This window comes from Piliocolobus tephrosceles, chromosome 13 (genome assembly GCF_002776525.5).
Source record: "Piliocolobus tephrosceles isolate RC106 chromosome 13, ASM277652v3, whole genome shotgun sequence".
Classification (NCBI taxonomy): Eukaryota; Metazoa; Chordata; class Mammalia; order Primates; family Cercopithecidae; genus Piliocolobus; species Piliocolobus tephrosceles.
The window spans coordinates 19,472,053-19,483,941 of record NC_045446.1 but is presented as its reverse complement, the minus strand read 5'-3'; the positions used below and the strand labels follow the sequence as shown (position 1 = coordinate 19,483,941).

The 11,889-nt window shown below is 51.0% G+C and overlaps 1 protein-coding gene across 1 annotated transcript in view; it reads left to right on the top strand.

The window, feature by feature from the left end:
* PRDM11 (PR/SET domain 11) overlaps positions 1 to 9,433 on the top strand; it is an 87,433-nt gene extending 78,000 nt beyond the window's left edge. Inside the window, exon 7 of the mRNA XM_023215784.1 lies at positions 355 to 9,433. Within this exon, the coding sequence (XP_023071552.1) occupies positions 355 to 2,519 (2,165 nt within the window). The 3' untranslated portion in view covers positions 2,520 to 9,433. The remainder of the gene's footprint in view (positions 1 to 354) is intronic.
* Positions 9,434 to 11,889: the final 2,456 nt, after the last annotated feature.

Genomic DNA, 11,889 nt, shown 5'->3' with positions numbered 1-11,889 from the left:
TGTGATGTGCTTTTCCTCCTCCATCAGATCTACTCTCCTAGCTTGTACTGTCCAGTTGATAGGGGGCATTTAAATCCCTCAAACACCCACACGTGGAGGGTGAGGGCAGGCAGCCTGGAGCCTGGTAGGTGTGACAGAAGGCAACCGTGGACAATCCACAGAGAGTAAAAGTCACATGGGCTAGCAGGAGTGCTCATAAACTAAATATGGGCTGGGATTCAATCTGTCATAGGCTTCCATGGACTTCTGTTTCCCACGGTGTGGCACCTACCTTCCAGGAATGTTTCCTGTGGATTTTGGAAAAGCCTGTTTTTTCCACCGGGTGTCAACGTTTCTTTCCCATTTGTTTTTCAGCCTCAGAGAGCATGGTCTCCGGCCCCGCCATCATGGAGGACGATGACCAGGAAGTCGATTCAGCAGATGAATCTGTCTCCAACGATATGATGACTGCGACGGATGAGCCCTCCAAGATGTCATCGGCCACCGGGCGCCGAATCCGGCGCTTTAAGCAGGAATGGCTGAAGAAGTTCTGGTTCCTGCGGTACTCCCCGACCCTCAATGAGATGTGGTGCCATGTCTGCCGCCAGTACACGGTGCAGTCCTCACGCACCTCAGCCTTCATCATCGGCTCTAAACAGTTTAAGATTCACACTATCAAACTGCACAGCCAGAGCAACCTGCACAAGAAGTGCCTGCAGCTGTACAAGCTCCGCATGCACCCGGAGAAGACAGAGGAGATGTGTCGCAACATGACCCTGCTCTTCAACACCGCCTACCACCTGGCCCTGGAGGGCAGGCCCTACCTGGACTTCCGGCCCCTGGCAGAGCTGCTGAGGAAGTGTGAGCTCAAGGTGGTGGACCAGTACATGAATGAGGGAGACTGCCAGATCCTCATCCATCACATTGCCCGGGCCCTGCGGGAAGACCTGGTGGAGCGCATCCGCCAGTCACCTTGCCTCAGCATCATCCTGGATGGGCAGAGTGATGATCTGCTGGCTGACACAGTGGCTGTCTATGTTCAGTACACCAGCAGCGACGGGCCCCCGGCCACAGAGTTCCTGTCCCTGCAGGAGCTGGGGTTCTCTAGCACAGAAAGCTATCTCCAGGCGCTTGACCGGGCCTTCTCGGCCTTGGGCATCCGGTTGCAGGATGAAAAGCCAACAGTTGGCTTGGGTGTAGACGGAGCCAACATCACAGCCAGCCTCCGTGCCAGCATGTTCATGACCATCCGCAAGACGCTGCCCTGGCTGCTGTGCCTGCCCTTCATGGTACACCGGCCCCACCTAGAGATCCTGGATGCCATCAGCGGGAAGGAGCTCCCGTGCCTGGAGGAGCTAGAGAACAACCTGAAGCAGCTGCTGAGCTTCTACCGCTACTCGCCACGCCTCATGTGCGAGCTGCGGTCCACGGCGGCCACCCTCTGTGAGGAGACGGAGTTCCTGGGGGATATCCGCGCAGTGCGCTGGATCATTGGTGAGCAGAACGTCCTCAACGCCCTCATCAAGGACTACCTGGAGGTGGTGGCCCATCTCAAGGAGGTCAGCAGCCAGACCCAGCGGGCAGATGCCTCGGCCATCGCACTGGCCCTGCTGCAGTTCCTCATGGACTACCAGTCCATCAAGCTCATCTACTTCCTGCTGGACGTGATCGCTGTGCTCTCGCGCCTGGCCTACATCTTCCAGGGTGAGTACCTGCTGGTGTCCCAGGTGGATGACAAGATCGAGGAGGCCATCCAGGAGATCAGCCGGCTGGCTGACTCCCCTGGAGAATACCTGCAGGAGTTCGAGGAGAACTTCCGAGAGAGCTTCAATGGGATCGCCATGAAGAATCTCAGGGTGGCTGAAGCCAAGTTCCAGTCCATCAGGGAGAAGATCTGCCAGAAGACCCAGGTCATCCTGGCTCAGAGGTTTGACTCCCGCAGCCGGATCTTTGTGAAGGCCTGCCAGGTGTTCGACCTGGCTGCCTGGCCCAGGAGCAGTGAGGAGCTGATGAGCTTTGGCAAGGAGGATATGGTGCAAATATTTGATCACCTGGAGGCCATCCCGACCTTTTCCCGGGATGTCTGTAGGGAAGGGCTGGACCCCCGGGGTAGTCTGTTGATGGAGTGGCGAGAACTCAAGGCAGATTACTACACCAAAAATGGCTTCAAAGACCTGATCAGCCACATTTGCAAGTACAAACAGAGGTTTCCACTCTTAAACAAGATCATTCAGGTTCTTAAAGTCCTCCCCACTTCCACCGCTTGCTGCGAGAAAGGCCGCAATGCCCTCCAGCGAGTTCGCAAAAACCACCGCTCCCGCCTGACCCTGGAGCAGCTTAGCGACCTGTTGACAATTGCTGTAAACGGACCGCCAATCGCCAACTTTGATGCCAAGCGAGCCCTGGACAGCTGGTTTGAGGAGAAGTCTGGGAATAGTTATGCGCTGTCCGCAGAAGTCCTCAGTAGGATGTCTGCGCTGGAGCAGAAGCCAGCGCTACAGACCGTGGACCACGGGACGGAGTTTTACCCTGACATTTAGGAAGCTGGCACTGCAGAGTTCACTAAGCTGTTGAATATTTTTTTAATCTATACTCATAAGCTTTGATATATTATATAAATATATATTATATTATATATATATATATATATATAACTCACACTGAAAATTTTTAAAAACCAAGGTGACGCGTCCACCAGAAGCCACTGGGAGCTTTCAGAAAGGAAAAATGTTGGAAACTGACTCTTGTCTACAAAATTTGGCAGCTGCAACATACATGGCAACTCATTTTCACTCACAGAAGCACGTGCTGGGGCCTCCTGTGTTCCCATCTTACTGTTCACCAACAGCATAAGCTAAAATGACAGGTCTCTGTCATCACCTTTAGGTAGCTCATTTTGTTTATGTTTTCATTTGTGGGTGGCGGGGCTCTGGGTTTGGGTTTATGTTCTTGCCTTTTCTTTTTTCATTTGGTTTTATGATGGGAGGGAGCTCCTCGGCCTCCTCATTGACATTCTGGTCCGCTGAATCAGATCTCTGACTTAAGCCAGGGTGGGTTGTCTGTCTGGACTGGGGGGATTGACCTTTCTCCCTCTACACCCGACTTCAGCTTGAGATCTTTTTTTGTTCATTTCCTGATGAGGGTTCCTTCGCTGTCCTACAAACAAAAGTGTCGGTCAAACTGTGACACTGCCACACCTCACCTCTGTTGCCTCGTCCATCCCCGGGTTGTGGATCCCTTCCTTCCAGCCCGCCTAGAAATTCACGATATTACCCATTACACTGAAGGCAACATTGCCTCATCGCCGAGCTTGAAATCCTGGGGAAGGGAGAAGGGGTGAACTTTTAGCATTCCTGTTTTTACGAGGTGGAGGATAAAACAATACAATTCCATTCCGATCCAGGGCTTTTGGGGAGATAAAGAGCCAAGAAGTCCAGACCCCAATAGGGGAGTGATTTTTGGCTAAAAAATAAGTATAATGAAAAGTACTTATTCGAGTTACATGGATTATTTATACTCTTTCTTTATAATCATATCATGTGTTGAGGGTTTTTTTTTTTTTTTTCCTTTAATAATCAAGAAATGCCTGCTATAGTTCAGTGGCAGGAGGTGTCAATGCAAATTGTGCCCTGAGTTATACATAACTCAGATGAGAGTCTTTAGAGATGTGGTCCTTCTTTTGCAACAAGGCTGATAACATGCTCCATGGTCATAGGAAACTGGGGAATGTCTCTGCCTGTAAACTCTTCCTTTTTTGAACAGGATAGAGATGTCCTAAAGAAATGGAGAAAAGAAGAGAGGACTCTCAAGGCATCAGCCTACACACACACACACACATACACACACACACACACACAATCACAATATACAATATAAGCTTTAGAAATAGCCACTTGCCTACTCCCTGGGGCAAGTAGTGTTTTAAACTAGAGGAGTCTGATCAATGCTCTTTCATTCATTTAACTACCGGTATACCTCGCAAGGGAGTTTTAAAAAATGTGCGTGAGCTGTTAAAAACTTCTGTTCATGTTTCTACATCTGATTTATGCATATTTTATATGCAGAGATCCTATCACGTGGATGCAGGTCATTTTGGGGTGGGAGAGGAAGATCTGAATTACATACATGTGGTCAGTTCTGCTGAGATCTTCATCTCTTGGTTGGCAGAGGGTGGTGTGATCTGGCCACAGGCAAGGCCCCAATGTCTTCAACCTGCTTGGTTCAGACATTATAAAACTGTGGTGGCTTCCTTCCTTCTTGGTTTATGTTGTCTCTGAGGCCTCATGCCACCGTTGAGAACCATAGTGGAAATGTCATCAACACTGAACATGTTATAGCCCTTTCTTGGTCCCACCAGTCCCTTCATCCCCCACCAATCCCTTCCCCTTCACCCCCATGGTCTTGGTGCTAAGATAACTTTAGAATCATTGCTGCTAGTCAATAGCTTTTCATTATATAAATATATTATATATATTATATATTATTTTTGAAACATTTTTGTTTGTTTTCAACAGTGATGTAGCATGTTAGAAAAACAAAACAAAACAAAAAAACACCTGGGCTCCTCCAACTGTCCCACTGCCAGGCCTCATATGCTGCCTTCTTCAACAAATCAATGCATCCCTGCCTGGTGACATCCACCCCACCCTCCACCCCAGTTGCACACATGCTTCCCCACCCTCCTCTGAGCAAGAAGACAGTTAGCAGGAATGAGCAAGGAAAGGCTGAAAGCCCCCTTCTGAGGCTCTGAGGTTCCAAGCCCCATTCCACTTCCCCACTTTAAACTGATGTCTCCCTCCATCTGCTCCTCCCATCAGGGTCAAAACCTAACTGTGGTCAAGTGGGATGCTGTTACAAAGCACCAGGTCCCACCTGGCCCAGCCCCAGCCTCGGGACTTCCTGTCCCCTCACACACGCAAGCTGCTGTTTCTGGGGAGTTTCACTGAGCATTGCGGAGACTAAGAAGGGTTGAGGGCAGAGATGGCTGGCAAGACAGGGCTTGGTGAGGGCAGAAACAGTAGGTTGGGATCCTTTCTTCTAGCCAGCAGTTGCCTTACACCTTACATTGGGTAATGGGTAGGGAGGAGCAGGCCAAGGCTCCCACTCATTTGAAAACCAGGAAGAGAGAACCAGTGTCTTCTTGAGCACCTGATCAGTTGGGGCTACACTTTTTCCTCTCAAGAGATCATGGCCAAAATGAGCAAAAATCTTCAGCTAGAAGGGGTAACGCTTATGAGCCAGTGCCAGTGCCTACCCTGTAGCCCTTGATAAAGTTGAGAGCAGGTGACCCGCTTCTGGCCTAACAGAATGAGCTGCTAGGCACAGCATGCGGCTGCAGGGGTCACCTCCTCAGTTGGCCACCAGACCTTGCAAAAGCTAACCTCTCAGGTGGTCCTGAAGTTAGGTTAGGGCATCCCTAAAACTCTGGGTGCTTGTGGCTTCTGCTAAATTTAGCCATGCCAGGGCTGTGGCAGACACTCTGTAGGCCATATTGCCTTGGGACAGGGAATAATTTGGGTGATACACCACTGCAATTTACATGGGGTCTCGTCTCAGCTTGGATGTTCCCTGGGAGGCCCAGTGCTTCTGTCCTGTGAATTCTGCGTGTGATTACCCATGATTTCTGTCATAGGCATTTCCCACTCTTCTGCTTGCTTGAGAAGGACTTGGACTGATAGGACACTCAGAGTCTAGCCCAGGGAGCCATATGCTTGGCTAACCTAATCTCCCCTTGATGTATATACAGAACTGTGGAAAAGCAGTTGGTGCATCCCAAACGTGGTTACTTCAGACAAGACAGAGCCCTTTAACTCAGTCTCTGGCTTAGGAGTGATGACTACAGGCTTAGAATGAAACGTGTCTTGGGCTGAGACTTGACATAACTGGGCTGGCTGATTAGTGACTTTCTTTGGCTCATGGGGATGGTGGGAAGTGAGATCAACCTTGAGGCCCAGGTTTGTGGCCAATTGTGCCAAGAAGATACCTGGCAGAGTCTGGGAGCCAGGGCCCTTATGATTAACATGATCTGTTTTTCCTTCATGGAGGACAAAATAAAAGATCCACTGCCATCTAATATCTGTGAAACATGAGGACAGCCCAGCCATGTCTGTAACTCTTGCCATGTCAGAATCCCCAAGTTTTGCCTGCCTGGTTGAATATGAGAGTCCAGGCATCAAAAACAGCAGTCTTATTTAATTTAATTTTTTAAATGACTGGCCTATGATACCTTGTGATGCTGGGCACATCCTCATTTCCCCATTCTCACTTGGGACTGAGAGCAGGCTCCAGCTCTGGGGTCCCTGGATGGCAAGGTTCAGTGCTGGGCCCCGGAATCCATGGCATTTGGAGGTCTCTGACCTCAGCCTCTGCCACATGTTTCCAAGTTGAGTTCTTTTGCTGAACCCCCTTCCCTTGAGTTGCCTATGCCTACCCTTTAATTTGGGAAAAGGACCTTGTAATTACTTAAGGTAATGTTTAAATGTTTTCCATTCATTTGGAGGTGGTGCCAAAAGTGCGGAAAGCACGCAGAAGGCTGGAAACGATAACTGACAGCCTGCCGTGGGCCCACAGCCCTGACCCAGCCTGCACTGAGGGGCTTGTGCCATGTTACTTGATCACCTGGAGCCTGATGGGACCCAGGAGGTGGCCTGAGGGGTTGAAGTATAACTTCCCTCTTCTGGATGCCCCCTTTCACTTTTCCTTCTCCCCTCTCTGGGCATGGGAGTTCTAAACCTAGGTCTGCTTTTGGCTTTCAGTCTGGGTTGATTTCCAAGTAGAATTCATGCTTTTTCTTGGCCCGTGGTCCAATTTTTGGCAGAAGGCATTGGACTTGTGCCCCTTCCCTGCTTCAAGAGGCAGATCTAGCCAGGCCAGGCTGGAACAGCTGAAACAGGCAGGCCTGGCCTCCTCAGACAAGAAAGGGGTTTTCAGAGGGCAGTGGTGCGCCCATTCCAGACACCAGTCTTCTGGGGAGGTGGTGCTGTGTCATGGGTTCTAGTCTGGCCTCTTCCTCGGTCCTCAGGAGGACTCAAGAGACTGGCACAGTGCTTCTGCTTAGAGGGAAACCCATGTCCCACTTACTTGGTGGGGGCCCTTCTCTTGCTGTCTGTTGGTTAGGGTGCTTGAGCTGAGTGGATGGTGCTGTGATATTTTTAAGGAGCCTTTGAGGCAATCTTTGCGTGTTAGCCAGAGGGAGAATAAGTGCCCTTTTGGGAGGAAAATGGTACACCCCTCCGCTTCCATCTGGCACTCCCTTCCCCCCACCCCCGCAAGTGGTATCGCCCTGGAAATACCTATGCAATCCAGTCTCCCTAGGAGAGAGTGCATGGAAGCAGGGGTATGTGCAGTGTAGAATACAGATGCTACGGCATATATGTTGTATATATGGACATATACAGTATGTATACACACAGAGTAAGAGAGTAAATCACGTCTATATATCTATAAATAATATCCTATATATTTATACATTTCTATGTTTTAAATAGATATAAAAATAGAGTCTATAGAGCTGGGAGAGCAGTGGGAAGCCTGGCGCTGTGTTGTGCAAAGCGGGAGGGAGCACGGCCTTCGGAGAGGGAGCCGGGGAAGGCCAGCAGGCAGGGTTGGCTGGCAAGGGGGCCTCCTACCCGGAGTGTTGGAGAGGAGAGTGGCTGGGTCCCGGCCCGCTCCATGCACTTTCTCTCCTTTTCCACAGGCTTAGTCTGAGGTTGGAAGGAGATACCCCCTGAGCTCCAGCTGAGGTGCCCCCTACCTCTCCCCACCCCCACAGCCTACGCTTAGGCGGTCACTGCTGCTTGGCAGTAGGACGTGGTCTCTGACTCCTGGTGGAGGGACCACTGCACAAACTCCTTCAAAACCCTCTCCCACCAGGACTGAGCAGCGTCGGTGGCAATAGGAAAGGTGCAAACTGGATCAAGAGCTGGTCCAGGAAAGATACCGCCCCTGCCCTCTTAGATGCTTCTGCTGCCCCTAGAGGCCGAACCCCTGAAGTGCAGCCATCCTGGCCTCCCTCACCTGCTCAGCCACTTTCGGGGAGAGGACGCGGGCAGCAGTGAGCATCGCCAGGCAGCGCTGCCCACCATCCACAGGCTTTCTGGCCAGGGCAGGTGGCATCAGCTAGCAGGAGACGGTGGGAGAGACATATCTGCACACTCACAAATTCAATGGCAACTCCAGTCCAGGCGCAGGGCTTGGGCCCAGCCCGCTCCGCGCAGCAGCTGCTGCTGGCTGTACTCAGGACAACGCTGTTTCCCCTCCCTCACAGAGGCCCGGTGGCCCCTGCCCCACTCCCGCCGTAACAGGCAGGTTTAGTTCACGTACACTGTTCACATTCTGTAACTTGAGGCAGAGGCTGAGCCGGGATGCCCCAAGCTCATCCACTTTCGTTGGGGAGGGCACCTCCCAGGGTTTATCTCCAGTTCCCAGCCCAGGCCAGGCAGGGATGTCTGGGGGCCACGCGGGGGCACCGGTGCAAGCTGGCAACATGACGGAGGGCTTGTGCAGCCCTGACGGGACCCAGAAGCCCATTTGCTCCCAATTTCCTCTCTCTTTTTCCTCCTGGAGGTGGGAGAGAGGGCCTCTGACCAGGCACCTGATGATGGAGCAAAGGCAGCTGCATGCTCCCTCTCTCCAGACCAGCCTTCCACCTTTGGGGTCCGAAGGGGCATTTGCTCCCATCCTGAACCTCCTCTGCCCCTGTCTTGCTCTTCCCCACCATCCTACAAGTACCTCAGTCTCCAGCAGGCCCACCCCTCCACCTGCAGCCCAGGGTGGGTCTGTTCTGCCAATGCCCACCTCCTTGAGCCACAGCTAGCTGCCAACTGGGTCTTGGGACACCCTCCAGTACCTGGTTCAAGAGAGACCAGGCCTGGCCAAGCCTTCTTCCCACTGCAGTGGACCAGACCCACGGCCAGGGGATGGGCATCCCCAGGTAGCAATCCCACAATGCACTGTACCTCAGAGAGAGAGCTCGCCAGGGGCACCAAGGGACCGAGCCCTCCGTCCAGAGGGGGACAGCGGTCACAATACTGCTCACCAAAAGACAAAGGCCAGGCTGCCCTCGGGCACCCCTCAGTCTTCACTTTTGTCTCTCCGGAAGAACCAGCAGTCTGATTCCGTCTATTTCAGCCCCCGTCTCTCTCCTCTCCACCCCCACGCTGCTGAACCGTTTTCACGTCAATCACAAAGGAAAAGTAAGTGGGGGTGGGGGAAATACCTAGGAGTCTATTATCACATATTAATATGTTAATACTTTCTTTCTTTAAAAAACAAACCTCTTGATGTTATTATTTTGCAGACTACGCTTTATAGTACCTGTGTGACGGGACCTAGAACACTGGATACAAATAGAGCTATGTTGGTTTATCATAATATGTACGCAGAAACTTTCTTTTTGTCATATTATCCTTGTAATGTAAGAAGATTGTTAATAAAAGCATTTAAATTTACTCACCACGGTCGAATTGCTGCCTCCTTGCCTCTATCCCCGGCCTGTGCTCTGGTTGACTCAGAACGGGCCCCACCACAAGGGCTCAGGTGTCAGGGTAGGAGCCTGCCTGCTGCCAGGTTGGAAGGAACTAGAAGAGGCCACTAGCCCCTTCTTGCTGCTCTCATTGTTCCCCCATTAGAGTCTCCTTCCAGCAAGTAACCTACGTGCCTCGCCCACCAGGCAGGCCAAAAGAGGTGTGACCGAAACTGTTTAAAATAAATCTCTCTGCCCCCATATGCATTCATCCCACAAGAATCTCCTGGAGGCAGCACACAGGGCTGTTGCAGATAAACTGTTGTTCTCATTCTCCCTCAAACTGCCTGGCATGGTTCTCTACTTGCAGACCTGGTCCCTGGAGAAGGGTCTTTCCTCAATGGTTTGTCACTGGCACTGGTATAGGGGTGATGAGTGATGCTTTCCCCACATTGTTTTACAAAGATGAGCATAAATCCAGTGAAGACGTATACTCTGTTTTAATTTTTTCCTCCTGAGCTGCTTGGTCCTCCTACTCCTGTTTCCCTGCCCTGCCCATTTGTCTTCCTTTCAGGAGCCTGCCTTGTTCCTTTTTCTTAACCTCTGTCTTCTGCCATTTTCCTCCCAGCCCTTGAACGCTTCCTTCCCGTGGTTGATCACTCAGAGGCCTCCTGTTGTGAAAGCCACTCTACAGATCCCATGGAATGGTCTAGTTTTCTTCTTCCCAAAGAAGGTGTAGGGAAAGAAGGAGCAAAGAGACATAGCTATCCACGTCCAATCAGCCCAAGTGAACCAGGTTCAGCCCCACCCCCTTCCTGGGCTACATAGATTTGACCCACCCTTTGCAGCAGTATCTGGAACATGTTAATGATTTCATCACCAGGAAACAAGGGAAGGAAAGACTCCCCATTTGCACTTCACCATGAAGTTGGTCTCCCCAGACTGGGGCTTGTCGGAAGTGATAAGGGGCTGACGTCTATTCTATTCCCTTCCTCCTTCTTCTCCCCGGCTTCTCCTGTCCCTCCTTCCCCAAGATTCAAGGGCAAGTTGAATTCAACCCAGAGAGGACTCAGGAGAATGACCAGCTGCCTGAAGACCTGAAAGGCTACCATGCAACAATTTCTAGAATGATCTTTTAAAACAGATTCAGTCATGGCATCTTCTCTGTCTAACACCCTCCACTGGTTTCCCAGTGCCCTTAGAATTCAATCCAAACTCCTAATTATGACCCATCTGCCCTGCACAGTGCAGCCCTGCCTACCTCCCAGCCTCATCTTGTCCTCCCCTGCATTGGGCTCCAGCCACACTGCCTTCAACTCACTAAGCTCTTTTCTACCTCGAGATCCTCTGATGCCATGGGCCCTCTGCCTGAGATAGCTTTCCCCAGATGGTTGCATGACTGAACTCTTCTCTTTTAGGTCTCATCTAAAATGCAGCCTCATCTAAAATCCAGCCTCTCTAAACTGTATAATCACTGTGTGTGTGTGTGTGTGTGTGTGTGTGTGTGAGAGAGAGAGAGAGAGAGAGAAAGAGAGAGAGAGAGAGAAACAGAGATTGTTTTATGTCCGTCTTCCCCTTCCATATTGTAATGCCCACAAGGGAAAAGCTACATAGTGGGCACTTAATCAGTGGGTATTGAAGGAATGAATGAACTTAAGCCACTCCTGATAGACGTGCAACCCCTGCAATGCTGTATTGGTCACAGCTGAGATCCTAGGTTCTTCCATGTTGCCTGTCTCTCTATCTTGGTTTCCTTGCTTGATCAGAAAGACCCTGCACCTGACCTCTGCTTATATCTAACCTTGACCTGGCCCCTACTCCACAAAGCTGGAGGTTGTTCCCATGGTACTCACTTGAGTTCCCCTCCATTCCAGCTTGCTCTTGCCCCTTGGACAATGCTCCGCCCAATCCTCCAGTCAGGTGTCTCCTAGTTCCTGTATGAAAGAGAACTTTTCCAGCTCCTTCCAGCTTGATGATTCTCAGAGTTCATGGTTCCAGGTAGCATTTTTAAGCTACTGCCTATGCATGTAAGTGATCTTCCAATAAAGACTCTGGGCTGCTGCTGTACCCCGGAGTCTGGACCTTTTAGGGTTAGACAGCCCCAGATTCAAATCCTGCTGTGCTTCTTTCAACCTATGGGACCTTGGACGAGTCACTTATCCTATTCTATCTCTTCGGCACTTAGCCCAGAGCCATGGTTTACTAGGTACTGATTATCATTATCCTCATTGCGACCTCTAAGATCAGGGTGAGTGAGGTGCTAGGAAGCATCAAGGATTCCTGCTGCCATTCTCTTTCACCCTGAATCCCTGGGGCTGCCAGGGTGACTTTTAATAGAGTCATTTACACCTTCAACTGGCATGGATGCCTCTACCTAAATGGGAATCACCATTCCCCTCTCAGAGAGATCCTCAGGGCACCTTGTTCTGCTTCCTGCAGCTCATCTC